Below are 20,829 nucleotides of genomic sequence, written 5' to 3' on the forward strand. Positions count from 1 at the left end.
CCTTTGTGACGCAGGAAAGGTTGTCATGTTGTGGAGAACAACTCTTCAACGCAAGGCTTGTCCAAAAGCGAAAATAAAATTATCAAAGAACAACACCAATGTCTAATTTGTATACTCTAGAAGCAAATGTCCTTCTGGCGCAGAATGTATCAAGGGAAAGCTCTTCCAAAAGTGCCACGTGGACTCAACATCTACACAATGAAAGTCCTTTTTGGAGATATAGACCACAAGTGAATTATAAGAAAAGTGTACGTAAAGGAACGTTTGCTCTCTTTTGTTGCTGGATCCAGTTGAAGCGATATTGTATCCAGTCTTGTTGTCCAGTCGTTCGCATGGTAGCCGATGGGACTGCATACGCACAGAACATGCACGTCCTTTCTCGCATGCACCGTTTCGGATCATCTCTGAATGTGACGAAAGATCTCAGGCTTCGGCAGACTCCCTTAATTCTCAGAAGGTGAAAAAGAGATCTCGACTGTTTGCTCTGGCACTGTTCTGTCCAATTTCTTTCATATTGCTGGCCAGTAGAAAACTGATCTTTTGCTTAGCTTTGCAGCAGGCTAAGAGTAGTCCCATGCCGCGCCACTGCTCAGCCTATCTCAGCAAGGCCTCTTGGTACAGACAGTGAGAGAGTGAAGGACAGCGTGGAGTACAACTTTGCCTGTCCGATCTGTCTCACTACAGAGTTTTCCATCCAGAAATCAAACCAAGGGTATGCTGCGCAAGGAAAACTATAGTCTTCTGATGCTTGTGCGGGGCCTCACAGCAGAAACTGTCCCCTGCAATGCCACTCATGAACCTCAAGGATTCATGTGCCCTGGGTTGGGTGCTGCAGGCTTGCACAGGCGTTGCACTGCGACCGCTGTGCTCGGACTTTTTCTGCCAACGAAAAATCAGTTGACCTGACGTCAACATCTGGAGCGCCTGCTCGTGTGTACAAGCAGTCTTTCTGGGGAGGCACACAGATTTTCAGGTACATACTTCGTCTGATCTGGCTGCTCATGCATGGCAGATCCTGTCACACTCCATGCGCTGAACGTGTTCCTGTGCCAAATTATCGTGCTGCAATCACAGGAGTCCTCTGGTTTCATTTGCTTATGAGCGGGGTTGGAGGAGCAGCTTCACATGGGCAGGGTTTCCCGGTGAGCAGAAGGAGTTTGAGATGGCTATGGATTACCTGCAAGCTGCATATGGCGAGGTACGAAACAGTCCAGCTGAACAATCTGAGGCTAAAATTGTGAACAGCATGTATCCCTCGAGTACCTGTGAGGACCTGAAGGATCTCAGAAAGGAATGCTATTTCTGGTGCAGGTGTTGGTGGATATGAGCTGCGGGAGCGGGTTGTTTTCGAGACGCTTTGTGAGGAGCGGCAAGTTTGCTGGAGTGATTGCTGCAGACTTCTCGGAGTCCATGTTGACTCAAGCCAAGCAATTCTTCGATGAGGATAGAAGCTTGGATACGAGGTTTGTCTGCAGCACCTCTTTGTTTATCCAGAGGGGTTTATGCTTACTTTTGTTACTGGTTCTGTCACAAGAACTTTGTGTCGGGCCTCTGATCTTTTTCCAAATACTCATTGTCGATGGTGCAGGCAGTACGTATTACTAAGAGCAGATGTGGGGCGTCTGCCATTCCCCACTGGGTCTGTTGCTGCCATCCATGCTGGCGCTGCCATTCATTGCTGGCCAAATCCAACAATGGCGGTAGGCTTTTCAGCTGTGGCATGAGAGTGAGACACAGGAATCACACACAAGCAAAGCAGCCTCTTGCATGTCTGGCCTTACCCATTACTAAGTCAAAGAGGTTTGGTAGGGCAAAGAACTGTTGAATGCAGGTGGCTGAAATCAGCAGAGTGTTAAGACCGGGTGGTGTCTTTGTTGGCTCCACATTCCTGAAGGCTTCTGCACCTCTCGGGCAGCTGCTCAATAATGATGATCTCGTCAGGCCTTTGAATTCGGTAAGTCAATTTCAAATTATGATACCTTGAAGGCTTTGAATTGCCAAGCGGTGCCTGTCAAATTGCCTTCTGCCAGACAATGATGGGCTCTGGTCAATGCCTATCGAGGTCAAGGCCTGACTCTGTGCTGTTGTGCAGCTTGATCCCATGTCTGGCGGCTCAAATTACCAGTGGTGGGAGGAGGCGGAACTGCGTGAGTTAACTGCGGCCATGGGATTGCAGGATTTCCAGCGACATAGAACAAACCGATTCATCATGTTTGCTGTCCAGAAACCCCGTATTTGATCTCTTAGCCAATTACCTGGGCAGCCACATTAATAGGCTACCATTGGTGCTGCATAAATGACGCTGCATAGATTGCAAGGTCAACTGCTGTGTTGTGGCAGTCCAGTCTGTTGCACAGCCAAATGACGATCACTGATGGCATCTGCTCCCAGCAATGAGTCATAGAAAATGATGACCACCAGTACTGATGCCAACAGGTTCTCACCATCATGATGACCAATCGGCCGGGGGCCTCATATGCCTAGGCTCTGGAGATCTGGCCATGCTGAGTCTTGATCCTAGGTAGTGGGGGAGAGAGAGAGAGAGAGATTACACTTTTTCCAGCCACACAGGGCTGATTAAGCGTCCCACATATCTCAAACCATCAGTAGCACACACATCATGAATACTTGAAAATATGCATCCCAGCACGCAGACAAGTATCAACTGCCAAAAAGGACTGCAAGGCTGCTTGTGGATGTATGTCGGTCCAAATCAGCGACAAGTCAAGGGCAGGACATGGACGCGAATCACAGGCCAAACAGATTGTGCGTGCTGCGGGTGGGTCCAGCCATTTGCTGTAATTGTAAAGACTGCCCAGATCCTTGCAATAACAGCGCTTCTCGGTGAAACAAGCAAGGGGGGTACCCAATGCCCCACAATGCTTGCCGCCACCTGTATTGCTAAGCTACTACACAGCAGCATGTAGACCCGTACCGAACCAGCAATGCAAGGTCACCAAACAGATCCTAAGACCTGCACTTGCACTGTGGATCAAGTACCCCCACAAGGAGCACAGCTGAGTGGTTTGCAAAGGCACACCTGGACTGGCAGGTGTTCAAGGAGCTGCAATCGGGTGAAAACTGCAGGAGGTTAGACTGAGATCTCCTCAAAGCCCCAATACAGCTTGTACGCGCTTTGTCCTAGGTTTGGACCAGGACCCAGAACATCCTGCCTGGGTTTGGCAGGGCACACACAAGAACGCAACACTGCAAAATCTGCTTGTTCTGTAAAAGGTCTCATGGCCATTTCTATTACTGCGGTCGATTCTTCGCGTCAGACAATGATGCAAACAGCCGTCGCATCCTTCTTTTACTGGTAATGGCGGCTGGCGGCTGTTGCCTCTTCCGCCCCAACCAAAGCTTGGCCGTCCTAGATATCTTTACTACTGCGTCATTAAGATCAATTTATTGTTATGCTTCCCAGCCGCTATCGCCTGGCCTCTGTCTGCTCCACTGTTGTATACTCACATTGTTGCTGTCAGGGCCGCCTCTGTTGAAGCGTCGCTTTGTGCCCGGCGGTTATGTCGTCCGGGGGATGATAAATTTTTTAATGTTCAAGGACTCGGTGAGAGGCTTAGGTTTGCCTAAAAATCCCCTGGATTCGATGGACCTGAGGGGGGTTTTTCTCAACCATTGCGCGCAAAGCAGGCACGACGCGCCTCATTCATCACAAGTATTGATCTGCAGCTTCGTTAGAAAGCAGAAAGAGTACTTTTACTTGAGGAGTGCAGCTTTGATCTAGGTTCCTGGCTTGCCGTTTGCACAGCCCTCACTTCTTCTGTCCTTCAGAAAGTGCGCCCTACAGGTAATTTCACATTCTACTCACTTTTGCTGAGGTTGTATTTTCACAAAATCTACTTCCAAATGTATGGTGTACTTATGGTGTGGCTTGGCCCATAGTAACATTGTATTGAGGTCGCTGTTGTGTGGCAGATAATGGCGGATCAAAACGCTGAGACGAAACCCAAGGTCGAGAATGGGAATGTGATAAATTTGGTGGTCAAGGACCAGAATGACACTGAGGTACGATTGAGGATCAGCGGTGTTGGCGATTACTTTCTTGCTTCTGCTGACTCTGTTGATCATCGGAGATACGTTGTTGTGCAACATCCTGCTGCTAATGCTGATCTGCAGGTTCATTTCAAGGTCAAGACTCACACGAAATTTCAGAAAATCATGGAGGCCTATGCTGCCAAGAGATCTGTAGATGTGGCTGCCATAAGGTTCTTGTACGATGGACAGAGGCTGGCCCCAAACCTCACCCCTGGTATGTTCCCAACAATGTCCATGCATGCGGCAGTTGTGCACTCAGCAAAGCAGCTTGATGCCGGCAGCTGACTCCTCTGCTGCTGAACACCTGTGCTGTCTGGACAGGTGAACACAGCATGGAGGACAATGATGTCATTGACTGCGTTCTCGAACAAATTGGAGGCCAATGAGCAGTCTGTAACATATGGCAGCCTCATTATGAGGATGCTGACCGTCTGTAGTAGCTCTATCTGGTACAGTTGCGGCCATGACCTGAGAAATCATGACCCCCAGGATACACACCGCAATTTGATGCGATTTGTGATCTCCATTGACAGAAGGGGAGTTTGGCAGAAGAGCTCGGATTTTTTCACTATACACTTGCAGGCCCTTGGATGCTCCAAGAATATTGTCCACACATAGGGTTCTTTTGCACCAGGGTGTTCTAAAGCTGAGTATGCAGGCATTGTAAGGGCTATCTAGCTCTTGCCAGCCTTAACCTGAGAAGTCAAAGGTGCTTTTGCTGTAGCTGTTGGCCGATTCAAAGCGAACAATGGGACTTGGAATGCCACCCTGATTTGATGAGAGCATGCACTTTAACCAGCTGTAATATATTGGACCTCTGCAGATGCAGACGTGCTCCGTAGGCTGTTCTATTGAGTGGAGCGTGCATGCAGGGCACTGAGCCAGATGTGCGAGGAGGCTGAAGCAGGTCTTCATTTTTGTCAAGTACCAGGTCCAGCACAAAATACTTGCAGAATCCTGCAAGAGACTGGCCATACCGGCGGGCTCAAGCCTTGATGAGCAATTGCAAGCGCTCCATCTCATAGTCACTGATGTGCATTTGAGAATATGCTTGTTGGCATTAACGCCTTCTAAAGCTTGCACCATGACAGCATTCCTGAAAAGCTAGTTTTATAGATGCAACATGTGCAAATCAATTGAGTCATGACTTGATCAAGGATGTTACACATGGCATGAGCCTGCGGTTCGGTAGCTGAGCGCTCTTTAGCGTGCTAGCACATGATGCCAACAAAGTGATATGGCATATACATGGTTCAGCCAGACTTCGTCAAAGCGTATTGTTTGATTCAACGGCCACTACAGCAAGGCATGCACGGGATGAATTCCCAATCGTGTAAATTCACCCCTCTAATGTCCCACGATGCCAAAGAATGTATTTGGCTAATTGAATAAAGTGCACTCAATTGTTGTGCAAACGCTTGCACACGAGTACAAGGAGGCTGCACCATCTGCAGGCAGCATCATGCCATCAAGTGCTCCCTGATCAGGCTGTCTCTAGGGGATCAGCACGATGGCAAGGATGGGCCTCAGGAGTCGGGTAGTACTCATAGTGCAGCTCTCCAACATCGTCTCCTCTGACCTTCTTCCAGCCATCCGCTGTGACATGGTACACTGCAGGCCACTAACACTTAGTGTCTGCGCACACATGCAAGCAAGAGAGAAACCATATCCAATTTCAAGAAGCAGGAGGGACAAGATACCGCTGACTGTTCCACCGCTGACGGCATCTCTGAATGTTGCATGATAGATGGAACGCCTGCCCAGCTCAATTGCATCCTCCACATCCATATCCCTGCAGAGCACGACCATTCATGAAAATTGTGCACAGAGTGACAGCGAAAAGTAATTTAGCGGCTGTTGTTCTGCTGTCTTGGTGCAATTGAGTTTTGTGGACTTACCACTTGTACCCATTGTCAAGCACTCCATACGCATACAGGCTGCCAGAGCCCACAGAGAAGATTTGCCCCTTTGTGCGCTGCCCGTCGCTGTCCACATAATACAGTCCAGGGCCAGTGGGATCATAGCCAGCCACCATAGTTCCCTGCGGTCACATGAGAATGTTGGCCATGGCACGCGAAAGGAACACAGTGTCAAAAGCCTGACCACCATGGACTATATTGGAAGGATATGTTGACAGTCGCTCACCATCGACAGTCCGTATCCCTTGTAGCTGAACATGACATTCGCTAGGAGCTTTGATGCTGCCCTGACGGATATCCGCTTGCCGTTGTTCAGCTCGTACAATCGGCACTGTAACCAAGAAATTTTCAGCCTCTCTAAATACTACACATTGTCGTTGGCAGAACTCACAAGCACATGCCTCATTCAAAAAGAGCTTTGCCACCATCACCTGCTGGCCAAGATTTCTCTGCCAGAACTGGCAGTCAGCCGCTCCACCAGCCATTGTGCCCAACAGGTACGGGTTGATCTCAATGACTTTCTTCACTGTCTGCGAAGCTGTGGGGCATAACAAAGCGCTTCAGGGACCGGCACAGATAGTGAGGGCAAAACCAAACGTAAAGATGGACATGTGTCCAATTTGAGGTGCTTGAAGCAGAGGAGGAAGTCGCACATATATAGGAGCCCATGCTAGCCCTCGAGTCGACTGCAATAATCACACCATACTTGAAGATGAATCCCAGTGTTGTTGTGCCGTGATTCGGCTTGACGTAAGACATTACTTCGTTCTCGAATCTGTCCACCTGCAAGTTAATCACCCAGTGATGAGCTGTCTGACACTATCTCCTTTAAGAGCTACAACTCGAGCATTGGCATAGCGTTGAAAGATACCCGGAGAACATGATCATGTTTTCCTGTTCATATGTCAGCACGCAGCGAAACCTACATCCTGGACTTGCGGTAGGGGAAAGTCCTGCACAGCAGAAGTGATGGAAGCGACGTCCTCAACGCACGCGCCGGACTTCTCGCTGAGAGGCCGCGAACACAACGCAGAAAAGTCCAATTTGTCCATAAGACTTCTACAGAGGGACCCGGTCGTGCCAGTCCGATTCCACAAGACTGATGAACAAGATTGCAAACCCGCTCTAGACACTGATCCTTTGGGAAACGAAGTCCCCGTTAAGCTCCAGTTGTATCTCACAAGAGCTTCCTTCAAGTCCTGTTCGAGGATCTTCTTGAGTGTCGATGAGAGGAGGCAGAAAGCAAGAAAGCATGAATGCCTCATGCAACCGATGAGAGGCGTTCCCTCCCCCTTGTAAGGCATGCATCATGACTGGCCAGTCTGGAGAAACTGAGAGAAAAAAAGAAGGACTCGGTGATAACAAATTATTGCTAGAAGTCTAGTCCTGCATGGGCAGATGACAATGAAGGGTTCAGATCGATCATGATCAGCGCTCATCAGCTAGCCCACACTTTAAAGCCCAACATTTTGCGCATGCAATCCGGATGCGCATGAGTCATTGCATGCGATTATGATAATGAGATAACTTCTCTCATTGAATTGGATTGAATCCAGGCATCAAGGTAATTTGTTAACAAACTACGACGGTAGCATCCGACCATGGCAACACCGCATCAGGCACTGCACAGTTCCAGTGTGCAAAGTAGCACTGCTTCAAGGAAGTTCCTAGGCAGGCAGTTCAAGGCCTGGCCGGGCCTGCCGGGGCCCGTGCATGCAAATTGGATATGCCACAAGGGTGACTGTCCTTCAAGCTCTTCATCTTGATCAATGCTGAAAGGCCGAATGCATTACATGATCATGGTCACTCTCATAAAAGACTTGCAATGCAGCACTTTGCTGCAGCAGCCAGCAGCTGACACCATCAGCTTCAAGCATATTGCTAGCATATCAGAAGACTGTTGACTGTTCCAAAAGAAAGCAAAGGAAAATGTTCAAGTTAGTTGTTCAACGGATTGTTCCATACAAACTCAACATCAGGATGACAAGATTCTCAGCATATCAGGAGGCCTCAATACAAGGACAGAGGCGATGATTGCTGGCAGATGTTGCCTCACAGGAGAACTGGTTGACCTTTGAGTCCATAGTCAGACAAATGGTCGGCCGCTGTTGCTTAGGGGCAGACGCGTTCACATATATTGGTGCATCAGCTGTCCCTGAGTCTGGCTCACACCTGTTGCAGCGGCAAATAGTTACACAGTAGAGGTCAGCATATTCAGGCTTAAGGAGGTTCGCAATGCCCACCGGCGCTGCAAACCTGTGAAATTTTACTTTTTTGAGCATATCCCTTACGATATTGTCAAGTTTTGGATTTGGCAGCCTCTGGCCATGAATGAGGCTCACCCTGCTTCGCATGCGTAGTGCTCTCGAAGCACATTGCAATTGTTCAGGGAGGCGAGATGCTGCTGCGCACAGCGCCGACCAGTGCTTTCGCAGAGTGCATTGCAAGACTGCCCCGCCGACCCCAGCACCACTGTCACAGACTTGGGTATTGGAGGAGTTGGTGGTGCTGCGGTCGTCGGCTTCCCTGCATATGTGAGCAGTGGCGTACTGACACTGTGAACACCACCAGTCCATCACATGCAGTTGGCCACTACCTGAATAAGTTAAGTATGCTCGAGCTCACCTGAGGATGAAAAACAGTGATGAAATGGTGACAGGTATGCATTCTCATGTACAGTGGACTTGCTGGAAGTTCGACACTTATTCCGACAGTACTCAAATACAGAGGGCCAAAGTCCCGTCTCAGGCCTGCACAGTCACAGAGCAGTTGCTATTTCATGCCTTGAGGCGAATCTACAGGAGATGGTACGCAATATTGAATCGGCTAGCAGTGATCACCTGTCAGGAGCCCGGTGAACTGTGCTCAAATCTGGGAGCCCGTGCTGTGGGTCTTGACAGCAAGACACACAGTGTTCGTAGTCTGCACAGCAGCTATCATGCATGTTGCACCTGCATAGACAATTTGGAGATTGGTACAAGTCAATCTTCAAGGACCAGGCTTTCTCTGAAAAACAATCTGGAGAGGGAGGCTTGGTAGTTTTTCCTACGTTGCGCAAGAATACTTGTCGCCAGCTGAGCAGCATCCATTGTCTGGTCTTAAACTCTGTCTCGAGCATAGCATGCCCTGACTGTCCGCAACTTGCCACCTGCTTACTCACGGTTAGCCCTCCCTTTTGTGCTCTGAAGTATTGAAGAATATAATTTTCTCAGGCAAGAACAGCTGCAAGGTGACCCACCTCCCTTGTATAGTATTGTTGCAAGTTTGCAAGGTCGTGGGAATGTCCCTACGTGGAGGTGCAAACGATAAAGTCAGGCAATCACCGAGATCACTGTTCCCAAGGTGACTGAACAAACGCGACCAGACTCACCTGATTCTCAGGGATCTGTGGCCAAGTACACCAAGCGGCTTGATCGCTGCGAGCAGCACCAACAAGCATGGTACCAGAAGCCTGTCAAGAGACTGCATCACCTACTCTGCAGTCACCATGCGTCCTTGAACCTTTCCACAACTCTCACATCAAATGCGTTGGATGATCATGACTGCACCCACAATACCAGGAAATCACAATATGATTGACACGGAAGCTTTTGATCCTGTAAATTCCCTCTGGACTTCGTGCTTGCACAAGCAGCTGAGCTGACGCCATCTGGAAGTCCAAAATTGGCTTTCCTTTCTGCAGGCCTTTCTGAACGAGCAATGCTGAAGCCTGGCCTTGATTTGATAGATAAAATTTATTTTTCTGAAGTCACAATACAGGAGGACGGTCTTTGCATGCATGCATGCATGTGTGGACAGAAATGGGCGGTGAGGGCCAGCCAACAGCGGGGGCTGCCGTTCAACTTACAGCCTGGCACCGGCGCCGGCCCTCAGTGGCAGGCTGTGTCGAGTGCGCATGGCTGCATGCACTGCGCAGGTGACAGTGCTGGCCATATGGGCTGCGGTGATGGTGTTTGAATGTTAGTATCTGTAATTGCACCCCAGGCCTGAGCAGGGGCAGAGGCTAGATTATACTTCATTTCTCAAGCTGATGTCAATATCATCATCATATGGGCCCTTTTGAAAGGTCAACTTTGAACTGCTCTGCAGGCTAAAATAAGCAGCAGCATCAATAATCATTTCTCGTCTGTGAAGATCAGCTGGTCAGGTTTCGACTGCCTGTGAGATTGTCATGAATCATGATCGGATAATTCTAGTAATTGTGTTGAAATGTGTGATCAGCGCTGGCAAGGTCAAGAAATCAGCCTGTTACAGGAATAACTCCTGGGTTGTCAGTATCAAAGAAGGGCAAGCAGCTTTGAATGCAACCCAGGCAGCGTGTGCGAAGCACATAGATCATTCATTGATTCATTCTGATACAGAAAACTCGTGTCTTTTTGAGAAAGAACTCACTTGACTATTCCCAGATCTGTTGCATGTGCACGGCCACATCGATATGGCCTGCTGATCTGGGCAAAAGAATGATGTTACTGAGCAATTGACGCAGACAAGCAAAGCCTTCCTAGCGCATTGTCCACGCATACCAAAGAAGGGAAAGCCACAGGATGATGATGCGCATCAACAAGCCCTCTTGACCTAAATCCTGTCCACACACCTTGCCCATGGCAGGACCGCCCGTGCTTGCATCAGAGCACTCCATGGCCCAATACAGGCATGTAGGGGTCTTTGAATGCAAATTGGAACCTTTCCACCTCCAGAGACAGACTGAGTTGCTGACAATCTGTGTGAAACTAGGACTCCAATTCTGTATTACTTTTGATATATCGCAAACTGTTCATGACAGCTCGCGTGGATGCGCCCAGCCCAATATGGCAAGAGAACGCATGCAAAGTGGAACTCCTAAAACCTCCAGGCGGCAAACCTTATGCTTGATAGAGGTCATCCTTCTCGACTTGTTTCCGCGACAACTTCCCCTCGCACTCGCTCTTGCCATAGTTCTCTAGCCATGGATATGCCTGCTTCACAACCTGCTTATCATAGGCGTAGGGGAACCCAAACTGCTCGAGCAGCATCTCTCCAGTGTAGCACTCTGCATTCCATGAGGTGTGGGGAAGAAACTTCTGCAAGGACGCATACTTGCGCAGTGCATCCCGAATGTACAGCCGCACGTCCTTCATCTGTACATGCTGCGCGAGAAACTGCAAGAACATACGCACATCATCAGTACTTGCATGCTGAGTTCTAGAAAATCAAAACGCGTGAGCAGCATAAATGACAGATTGGATGGACAATGTTCTGCCAAAAGGCCTAGATTTGTTGCAAGCAAACTTGCACTGCCAAATTTTCACCCGGATGCAAGACCATTACCTCTTGTCCGGCCTGCCCAATCTCCCAGGGTGCACCTGTGTAGTTTTGGGCGGTCTCCTTCAGAAATCTCCTGCTCTCTGCATCCTTCTCCTGCATTGACTCCTCCTGGCTGCCCTTTTCTATGGCGGCATTCATGCCTTGGACCTGAGAGAGGGTAACATTGCCTCAATATCTCATGCCCAGCAACATGAGAAATTAATCATTCACAAGGAGCCAGAGACCCCAGTTCTTACCTTCAGGGTGGCGTCATGGCAAAGATCCTTAGAGTCCACTTCGACAAAGTGCACGCCTGGTTGCAAGGCCCGCGTGAAGAACTCAAAGAATTCCATCTGATTGCTCATCAGCACTGACCCACATGCCAGCTTCTGCTTCAGATTGGTGACCCAGGCGTCCGACTCAATGTACATGAGGTACCTGCCACAGAGACAAGAGGGCTTTCGATTATCAACACTGAGGTTCCTTCGAAAGAATCCTTTTTACGTCAATTACTTCTTGCAGATGTTGATGTCCCTTGAAATATTCCGTGTTTGGACATTTCTACATATACTTCAATTCTGCTGAGAACGAATGGAGGTCACCTGTAGTTGCCAAGGTCATGCAGCTGCACTTCTGGCTTTCTAAGGCTGAACAGCTCTGCTTCCTCCTCAAATCCCTCCCTACGCAGCTCGTCTCCACAACGGGCAAACTGCCTCCTGCTCAGCAAACCAATATGATCATCTCTGCAAGATGCCAGAGGCCTGGGATTATGCACACAATCCCATCATTCTGCTGGCTAAACGATGCTGCCCTTTGGATGTTCAACTGCTTTACCTGAGCTCATCCCTTTTTGGATACTCTTTGTCCTCTGTCCTGCCGCGCCAAATGACCTGGGGCTTTCGGCTTGCAATCTCTTTTTCTCTCCATTTCTCCGACAGCAGCTTGAATTGCTTCTCCCATCCAAACAGCAGAAGCCCATCCTCATCTAGGTCAGTGCTCACAGTGGTCAGTACAGTGAACGCAACTCCTGCCTGTCGCAAGAGATTATATGCAACTGTACAAGCAGGCAGACATGCAGGAGGATGCTGCCTCTGCAGATTTCAATGCCTGTATGGTGCAACCCCTGCTCACCTACAAGCCTGTGGTACTCATGGCCCCAGTAGGTGTAATCTGGGAAGGGGATGTCCACAAAGCGGGCATGGCTGTTGTAGCCAAACACAGGTGGGGGTGGGGTGTTCCCCGGCTGCTGCCGCAACATGCAAGGAAAGTCCGACGTCTGAATAACCGCATCTATGTCCGGTATCTGCAGGCAATCACACTTCAATCCTGAGCATCATGTCTGACAATGCGGCTCCAAAATAAGGAATGCATGCGGCATGCAAGCCAGAGAAGCAAACGGAAGTTGTGAGCATGTTGTTGTCTGACCTGCCCTGGGTGATGACGCAGCGTGTCCATCAAAGCTAAGATTGCATAAGGAATTTTGCCCTTTGCTGAAAGGCTCCCTGGTCAAACACAGCAGAGAGTAAGTTTTGCCAGACGATGACAATCCTTTTGATGATCCTGAAGACATACTGGAGACTCTGTGACAAATCAAATATCATCACTCCTGCCACAGACATGTCAAGTGTCTCACCTGCTCCCATTCGAGATGGGTACCAACCACTGTGTCGTTCTGAGATGTGATCCACCCAAAGTGTGCCATTGATGATCTGGAAACGGAAAACCTCCCCAAAGCACTCGCGGTATCGCAGGGCCATCTCAGTGACAGCGCTCTGCAAAACAGAGGAAGGATCAGTCAAGGCTGCACTTGTTGTTGCATACGTCAGGTGCTCAAGTCACTTTGAAAGTTTGGTTGGCCTACCATTTTTATGCCCGTCTTCTCCCACTGAGCAAAATCCTGCTTGATCCATGGCTCGAAGAAGGACTTCTCGGATGCATCTACGACTTTGAATTCCTCCTCCGCCGCTCCAAACGCCCCATGTGCTGCTCCTCGGAGCGTCCGCCTGGTGCTGTGTTTTGTTGGCTGCGATTGTCTGGTGAAGGGGGACTGGAAACTGGTGGAGATGAAGAGGACCAGAAGGAGGACGCTGACCACATTCACAATAGCGGAGCCTCCCCTTAATTGGCACCTGCGTGCCAAAAGTTGCCAACCTTCAACTTTAAGATTTTCACCAGAGCATGATTGAGTGGTAAACCGTGCGCAGGACTGTTATGAAAATGCTGCTGAACAGTCTCTCCAAGTTCAAGCAGGGATTCCTCTGACCCACGGAGTCTCAAAGGCCTCCAATGTTTCTAGATCAATAGCACAGGAAAAAATGGGGTCCGCAAATCTGTGATTGTATCTGAGAATCTGGCACAGCACATTTCAATATACCATGTTTAAATAGCATTGCTGTGCTGAAGGCCATTAATGTGCATCGCGGACTTTGTGCTGTGTCCTGGCCGAGGCCCGTCTCCTGGTCTACTGTGTCGTGGAGCGGTTGCCTTACCGCCGCTGTATCAACTTGCAGGCGGCTGTCAACCCTCCCATCCGCGGCAATCTGCTCTCAGCGGGACTTGCCACCCTCTTATAGAGATGATACGCAGACTAGATCTAGTGTGCTATAGCTTTGCGTGCCCCCCCATCCTTCACGCTCATCGCATCCTCATGCTCTGCGGCGCCCTGATTCTATTTTGAACTATACCTCGCGCCACACCATTCATCATTGTCGGTGTTCCGGTGATCTTCCAGCCGTTCACAGCACGCAAGACCGAACAAAAACCAACATTGGATCCCGATCCCGTGACCCTAGAAGAGGGTCGAAACTCGAAGAGCTCATGCCCTTGAGGGAACTGAGTATCACGGGCACTGATACATGCAAAATCTCGGTTGTCTCCTCAGATGCACAGAGCCACATCGAAATGGCGATCAAAAGTCTTCCTCGAGACTGGGAAAATCCGAGCGTATTCAGTCGCAACAAGTGTCGCTCCCACGTACCTTTGCGAGCCCACCCTACTCCAGAATCGGCGTTGCTATACTTTCTGAAGGATCCGAAAGCAGCAGACACTGCCAATTTGCTCAGTCTTAACAGTTCAGAATGGAGCTTTCATCTGTACGATCGCCCTGAAGATGTTCCAGACGCTTTCAGCACTCCTGAATTTGATGATGGGCTGTGGGGCAAGGTGATGACCTCTGCTTGTTCGTTTTTTGGGAGCATATGCAATTTTAGGAGTACGAACATAAAATGATGATGTGTCAATGCAAATCAAGACATTCACAAGGATACTACGAGCGCTAGCAGAGTGGCGCACGGCCACCTTCGTTCTGGCTTCGATGCTTGACTAAAATTTCATTCATATCCGTTTCGCGAGTCTAGCGAGCCACACCTAATCAACGCTGAATCGCGTCTTACACAGACTCCATGTCTTTTTGCAGATTGAAGTACCTGCCAACTGGGAATGCCAGGGGCATGGAACACCCATCTACACGAATTTCCAGTACCCATGGCCCATCACGGCTCCTTTCGTGCCTGCAGAGAACCCTACTGGCTGTTACAGGCTCTGGTTCGATGTGCCATCGGGGTGGAAGGACAGGAGGTGAAGCCCCACATCAAGCTGTATTGCACCTTCACATGCCTTCCGGTTCATTTACATGCATTGTTCGGGCAGAGCAGCATGCACATCTTGAGCATGCTTGGTGTCCTCAGGGTCTTCCTGCACTTTGAAGCCGTCAACAACGCCTGCTATGTCTGGGTGAATGGGCAGCAGCTGGGCTACAGCCAGGACAGCTGCTTGCCAGCGGAATTTGAAGTCACCACTGTCCTGCAGCCCGGCCGAAATCTCCTCAGTGTGCAGGTGCTTCTTTGCAATATCTCCCAATTAGTCTCAAACAGTCTGGATCTACTGGGATCATGGAATGCCGCAGGTTTTGTACTGGTAAATGCTGTCTGCAGGTGTTGCGTTTCAGCGATGGGAGTTACTTGGAGGACATGGATCACTGGTGGCTCTCTGGCATCTACAGGTGAGTGCTGTTGGTAGGCACTAAAGGTCACCGTTTCTGTACCTGCCACCACAATTCCAAGAAGCCTAACGGGGTGCTCGCTTGCAGGGATGTCTTCCTGCTCAGCAAGCCAGTCACCCATATCACAGACTTTGTTGTCCGGACTCCTTTGACATTCGATGAGCATGGCGATCTTCAGAGTGCCAGGTAGTGTTTATGTCTTTGCATATCATGAATGCGTTTTGCAGAGCTGTGTCCAGACAATCAAAGGGATACACGTGTGATATTCACTTGCCATGCTGCAGGCTGCAAGCAGAGGTACAGCTGGTGACCCCAAAGCTGGGCAACTATGCTGATGTGCGCCTGAGGGCAGCTCTGTATGAGGTGAACGAGGACCAGCCCAGTGGCTTTGCTGAGGCAGTTCCGGCAGTGGAGATCGAGATCACAGACCAGGACCACTGGATCTCAGTGGACAACACCATCAGGGCAACCCATGCAGAGGCTGGCGTTGGGGGCCTGGCTATTGTGGGGACCTCTTTCCCACCCTTTCCCTTTGACAAGCAGCTGGCGCGCTCCGTTTGATCAGACTCAGTCGGCTTCTGCTCACCCGTAATGTTTCTCTTTGCTATGCAGGTGGACATTGACATGGCCACAGCTGGCAGGCTGCCGGCGCTATGGAGTGCAGAAGAGCCCAATCTGTACATCTTGGTGCTGTCGCTTGTAACAAAGCAGGGGGAGCACTTGGACAGCGAATCCACACAGGTGTAGCCCTCCATACCTTGATGCGCTTGATTCCAACTGCCTGGCATCTGCTTCCTTGCCGCGCACTGACATGCATGCATGTCATTCTTTATCTGGTGAGCATGTGAGGGTTGGCATGGCAGGTGGGCTTCAGGGAGGTGGTGATAGAGGGCAGGCAGCTGCTGGTGAACAAGCGCCCCATTCTGGTGAAGGGCGTGAACAGGCACGAGCATGATGAGCGGCGCGGCAAGGCTGTAACTGAGGAGGGCATGCTGGCTGACATCTACCTCCTGAAACAGCTCAACTTCAACTCTGTCCGCTGCTCGCACTACCCAAATGCGCCGCGCTGGTGAGCCTATGCCATCAGAGCTAGGCATTCAATTGGATCATACTTGGAACATACACCTTGCCTGTTACCTAAACACTGTGCCTGACATTTGGATTGCCGACAGGTACGAGCTGTGCAACCAGTATGGGCTGTACCTTGTGGACGAGGCCAATGTCGAAACCCACGGGTTTGATCCGGCACTCAACAACAACAGAGTGGTTCCGGCAAACAACCCGCTCTGGCTGCATGCCATCGTGGACCGGGGCATGCGCATGCTGGAGCGCGACAAGAACCACCCCTCCATCATTATCTGGTCTCTGGGCAATGAGGCTGGCTACGGGCCAGGTAAGCAACTTTCCAGCCGGCGTGGTGCAGAGCACCAGCCCATACGTTGATACCAGCGAAGGAATGTTCATCTTGCGCAGACCGTTCATTTCTGCCCTGTGCCATTGCAGCGCACCTGGCAATGGCTGGATACATCCGCGCGCGCGACTCATCTCGCCCTGTGCATTATGAGGGAGGAGGATCGCGCACAGCAGCTACTGACATCTTGTGCCCCATGTATGCCCGCATCAATCAGGTGTGGCCCTCCTGCCTCTGGCATTTGAAAATTGGGGAGTAGAGAACATTGACATTGTTTGAAGCCCTTTGCTTCTTATCATACCCTTGATCTTATGCAGATTGAGGCCTGGGCCAATGAGAAAGCAGAGACACGGCCGCTTATACAGTGCGAGTATGCCCATGCCATGGGCAATTCCAACGGCAACTACAAGGAGTACTGGGAGTCCTTCGAGAAACACCCATACCTGCAGGTATTCCTGCGCTGGTGGATTTACATTAGAAGATCTGCTTGGACTCGTGTGATGACCATTGTTAAGCCTGCGGGCAATGCATAAAGTTTAATGCAGAACCTGCAAGAGAGCTAACTATGCTGCTCAGGGGGGGTTCATCTGGGATTGGGTAGACCAGGGGCTGCTGCACAAAGTGAAAGACGTGGAGGGCAATGATGTGGAGGCATGGGGCTATGGTGGTGACTTTGGTGATCCCGTCCACGATGCACAATTCTGCATCAACGGCCTCATTTGGCCCAACCGGGTTCCCCATCCTGGTGCCTTCGAGTGTAAGGCCGTCATGGTGAGTCCACACAGCACACCTACACATGCAAATTATACCTTCTTTGCTTTTTAACGTTACAGTGCTTGATGATCACATGATGCGGCCTGATCCTACCGGGGGAGAGGCATAGTGCAGATGCTGTCCTTGCAGCCCTGCAAGGGAGGCTGAAACATGGCAGCTGGTACGGTGCAGGCCCCGGTGTTCTTCGAGCTGAAGGAGAGCCCGAACGGCGGCCTGGGCGGGCTGATAGTGCGCGCCAAAAACAAGAACACCTTCAGCAGTTCGGCCAACCTGCTGCTGAGCTGGCGTGTGCTGCTGGATGGCGTCCCGCTGCTGGTGGGCGACCCTGCCCAGCGCGGACTGGGTGGCTGGTACCCCGGCGGCAGCGTCGCCATTGCACCCCAGGTCCACTCTACAACCCTGCCAAATCTATGAGAGCACTGTTCCTGGGCTCTAATGCAGCTTCTCATGTACCTCATGCTCTTGGTTGAGGTTGCTAGACTGCAGAACAGGCTTCCGGAGCTGATGCCAGATGCTGTGCGCAGGAGTGGGCAGAGCTGCGGCTGCCGATAGACTCTGCAGAGCTGCAGGCGGCAGGCGGCCAGGCGTTCGGCGGGATGGGCTTGGGCGCAGCGGAGGTGTTTCTGGAGATGCGCGCACAGCTCAGCACGGCCATGCCATGGGCTCCCATGGTGCGCTGCTGCATGCTTTGCATGCGTTTTGGCACGCATGAGAGTGGCATTGTGAGATGAGCTCCGCCCTGAGCAGATTGTCATTAATTGCACTGCAGGGGCACGTGGTTGCTGAGCAGCAGCTGCTGGTGCCATCCGACTGGATCAGGGACGACGATGACGCCATGCCCGAGCATGCCCCTCCACCGTTGGGGAAGCCACTGCAGTTCACCCAGGAGGAGCGTGGCGGCAGGAAAGTCCATAATGTCACCGGCGCCAATGACCTGCACGTGGAGGTCGGGTCCCCATCATTCTGCAATTTTCCTGGTTGTGTTGCACTAGCAACGTGGACCTCTTGTCATCTTTGCAGCCAGGAAATCATGGGGCTGGGCTATTCAGAAGTGGTGGCAGAGCGCCTCCCGCTTTGCAGGAGTGCAATGTGCAACGCCTGACCCAAGCCTCTTTTATTGTGCAGGTGAACACGCAGACAGGCTCGCTGGACCGGTGGGAGGTTGGGGGCCACTCCTTGCTGGCCCAGGGGGTGACACCGTGCTTGTTCAGGGCTCCTCTAGACAACGACCTGGGTGGCAGTGGCAAGACCAGCTTTGCTGCCAGGTAGATGATATGCTATTGCGAGGCTGCTATAGTGAGAGGGCTGTATTTGTTCCATTATGCCTTTAGAGCTCCTTATGAGACATGCCATTAAGGCTCCAATTGATCTGCAAAGGTGGAAGGAGGCGGGCTTGGACTGTCTGGAGGTGGTGGCCGACACAGTGAAATCCTCTGTGCAGCAGATATCAGATTCAGCAGTCAAAGTGGATGTTGAGTATCTGCTGCGGCCCTCAGAGGATGAGGCCCTCAGAGCCGCAGACATTGGGGCGTCTGGTGTCAGTGAGGTGATGAAAGCTCACCATTCCCAGTGGCGGCACACATGAGCATGCTCCTTTTGTCCGCCTCATCCATTCTTAGATTGCCATGCTCGCCTAGAGGTGCACATGTGTCAGCTCTGGCCATCACCACGCCAAAGTGTGGGATTCATGCGCAGGCTGGCGGCGCGCATTTCTTGGCCGAGAAGGTGCCAGATGCGCCCAGCGGCGCACCTCAGGAGCACCCGTTGCCGGATGCACCCACTCCATCTGTGGAAGCCGAGGTGGCTGTGGCGGTGCAATACACAGTGCACGGCGATGGCAGCTTGCGCGTGGACTGGCACATCGATGCAAGCCGCGCCCTGCCAGCCAGCCCTCCCCCGCCTCTTTTCTCGTACGTTCCGTGGCAAGCCTGTCAGAAGATTTTTGTCTTGGGCCCAGGACCCCTTATCAGCTGCATTGTCTCTGCTGCCTAGCATTTGTAGTCCTCCTTGGAAAATGGTCTGTCGTCTGAATCTGAAAGCGCTGATCATGCAGGTCTCTGCCGCGGATTGGAATGCATCTGGGCGTGCCTGCTCAGTTTAGCAGGGTGCACTGGTATGGACGAGGTCCCCATGAGAGCTACCCAGACCGCAAGTATGGGGCTTTCCTGCGCCAGTACAGCCTGGACCATGTGCAGGAGATGCACGTGCCATACATCTTCCCAAGTGCGCACAAGCCCCTGTGTAACTTGCAGGATGCCTTGTACCAAGTGTTGTGATGCCCATCACAAAGCAAATTCAGCTGTGAAGCCATGAGCATGGGTAATATTGGTCTATAACAGGTGAGAATGGTGGAAGGGCGGACACACGGTGGGTGAGTCTGAGCGATGAGGATGGGGTCGGGCTGGCAGCTGTCACTCTGAGCGATCCCTTTCAGATGAATGCTTCGAGGTGTGAGGGCATGCCTGCCACTTCTCCATGATTTTTCTGATTGGGCCACAATTGCAGCTATCACAGAACTTGACCATGTTTTGTGTGCGTGTGCAGGTTCAGCATTGCCACCCTGATGGCAGCAAAGCATGACTATGAGCTCAGTGCCGATCCCTTCACCCACTTGCACCTGGACCACCGCCACATGGGAGTTGGTGGAGATGACTCCTGGTCACCCAGCTTACACAAGGTACTGGTGCAAATGCTTCAACGGTGTGCTGAGGGATGCTGCTTTCCTTTGCTGCTTGTGGCAACATTTATATGCACTGGCAGAGCCTTGATGAAGATTGTGATATTGGATTGTCCTGTGCAGGAGTATGCTGTCGAGCCTGGAGAGTACAAGTTTTCTGTTCTGCTAGCGCCTGTGCTGCCCAACAAGGAGGTCACAGCTCCGGAGACAGCTGCAAGCTTGTGGCGGCAGCAAGTGATTGATCATTTTCTGGAAATAAGGTGCAGGACTACTGTCTAGTCTGGGGAAGGAGAGCCAGACCTGTTGAAACAGCATACCAGACCCAGTTTCATGATCATTATCATGATGTCATGTCGACAGCATGAAGGAAAGAGGAAAGCAGTTGATCGCCGTGCAGAGGGACATGCGTGATCTCATGGATGCATGTGTTGATGTTGTTATACCGAGTGAGCTTGGAGTTTCCTGTTGTTGATGATAGAACATATCCTTACATTGCCGACTTTTTGAGAGTTCAGCGCCGGCGGATTTTAGAGTGATACAATGCTCAGAATGTGTCACCGATTCCCATGCGTTGCCCATGCTCGCTGTTGTATCTGTACCACTATTAGTATGTAAAAAGTGATTCACAAGACAGCATGCTCATGCAATCGACAAGCACTGAACAGAGCACACATGTACAAGTCTTGTGAAGCACTATCGATCGATCAGGTCA

The 20,829-nt window shown here is 51.0% G+C and overlaps 6 protein-coding genes across 6 annotated transcripts; 3 read left to right on the top strand and 3 right to left on the bottom strand.

The window, feature by feature from the left end:
* Positions 1–240: 240 nt before the first annotated feature.
* On the top strand, positions 241–2,445 carry COCSUDRAFT_54834 (S-adenosyl-L-methionine-dependent methyltransferase). The gene is made up of 8 exons (XM_005643480.1): positions 241–457; positions 560–712; positions 836–973; positions 1,075–1,198; positions 1,312–1,463; positions 1,589–1,700; positions 1,832–1,954; positions 2,093–2,445. Exons 1-8 carry the CDS (start codon positions 333–335, stop codon positions 2,237–2,239), a joined length of 1,074 nt encoding a protein of 357 aa, XP_005643537.1. The 5' UTR covers positions 241–332; the 3' UTR covers positions 2,240–2,445.
* Positions 2,446–2,530: 85 nt separating this feature from the next.
* COCSUDRAFT_34444 (hypothetical protein) lies at positions 2,531–3,559 on the top strand (the record flags this gene model as incomplete). The annotated part of the gene is made up of 2 exons (XM_005643481.1): positions 2,531–2,916; positions 3,012–3,559. Coding segments are annotated over exons 1-2 (364 nt in total), but the record flags the coding sequence as incomplete, so codon positions are not given.
* Positions 3,560–3,683: 124 nt separating this feature from the next.
* On the bottom strand, positions 3,684–7,166 carry COCSUDRAFT_31541 (20S proteasome beta subunit E, type beta 5). Its single transcript, XM_005643482.1, has 10 exons — positions 6,899–7,166; positions 6,626–6,755; positions 6,404–6,510; positions 6,199–6,303; positions 5,952–6,094; positions 5,754–5,845; positions 4,375–5,664; positions 4,135–4,267; positions 3,934–4,023; positions 3,684–3,805 (listed from the first exon to the last, which is right to left on the bottom strand). Exons 1-7 carry the CDS (start codon positions 7,022–7,024, stop codon positions 5,537–5,539), a joined length of 831 nt encoding a protein of 276 aa, XP_005643539.1. The 5' UTR covers positions 7,025–7,166; the 3' UTR covers positions 3,684–3,805; positions 3,934–4,023; positions 4,135–4,267; positions 4,375–5,536.
* A 580-nt stretch (positions 7,167–7,746) lies between these two features.
* On the bottom strand, positions 7,747–9,540 carry COCSUDRAFT_31544 (hypothetical protein). Its single transcript, XM_005643483.1, has 7 exons — positions 9,343–9,540; positions 9,211–9,258; positions 9,022–9,120; positions 8,813–8,923; positions 8,598–8,722; positions 8,315–8,498; positions 7,747–8,144 (listed from the first exon to the last, which is right to left on the bottom strand). Exons 1-7 carry the CDS (start codon positions 9,438–9,440, stop codon positions 7,973–7,975), a joined length of 837 nt encoding a protein of 278 aa, XP_005643540.1. The 5' UTR covers positions 9,441–9,540; the 3' UTR covers positions 7,747–7,972.
* A 663-nt stretch (positions 9,541–10,203) lies between these two features.
* COCSUDRAFT_54837 (hypothetical protein) lies at positions 10,204–13,997 on the bottom strand. Its single transcript, XM_005643484.1, has 10 exons — positions 13,745–13,997; positions 13,117–13,384; positions 12,889–13,027; positions 12,681–12,757; positions 12,387–12,558; positions 12,090–12,240; positions 11,858–11,971; positions 11,513–11,693; positions 11,280–11,423; positions 10,204–11,110 (listed from the first exon to the last, which is right to left on the bottom strand). The coding sequence occupies exons 1-10, from the start codon at positions 13,783–13,785 to the stop codon at positions 10,835–10,837; spliced, it is 1,563 nt and encodes a 520-aa protein (XP_005643541.1). The 5' UTR covers positions 13,786–13,997; the 3' UTR covers positions 10,204–10,834.
* Positions 13,998–14,156: 159 nt separating this feature from the next.
* On the top strand, positions 14,157–20,396 carry COCSUDRAFT_20201 (hypothetical protein; the record flags this gene model as incomplete). The annotated part of the gene is made up of 22 exons (XM_005643485.1): positions 14,157–14,417; positions 14,671–14,831; positions 14,942–15,089; positions 15,188–15,255; positions 15,343–15,391; positions 15,619–15,810; positions 15,868–15,996; positions 16,119–16,324; positions 16,428–16,648; positions 16,759–16,883; positions 16,984–17,115; positions 17,243–17,431; positions 17,630–17,824; positions 18,058–18,111; positions 18,210–18,386; positions 18,566–18,705; positions 18,818–18,905; positions 19,166–19,350; positions 19,494–19,663; positions 19,780–19,888; positions 19,985–20,117; positions 20,241–20,396. 22 exons carry the CDS (start codon positions 14,157–14,159, stop codon positions 20,394–20,396), a joined length of 3,288 nt encoding a protein of 1,095 aa, XP_005643542.1.
* Positions 20,397–20,829: the final 433 nt, after the last annotated feature.

Source organism: Coccomyxa subellipsoidea, assembly GCF_000258705.1.
Source record: "Coccomyxa subellipsoidea C-169, whole genome shotgun sequence".
In the NCBI taxonomy this organism is placed as follows: domain Eukaryota; kingdom Viridiplantae; phylum Chlorophyta; class Trebouxiophyceae; family Coccomyxaceae; genus Coccomyxa; species Coccomyxa subellipsoidea.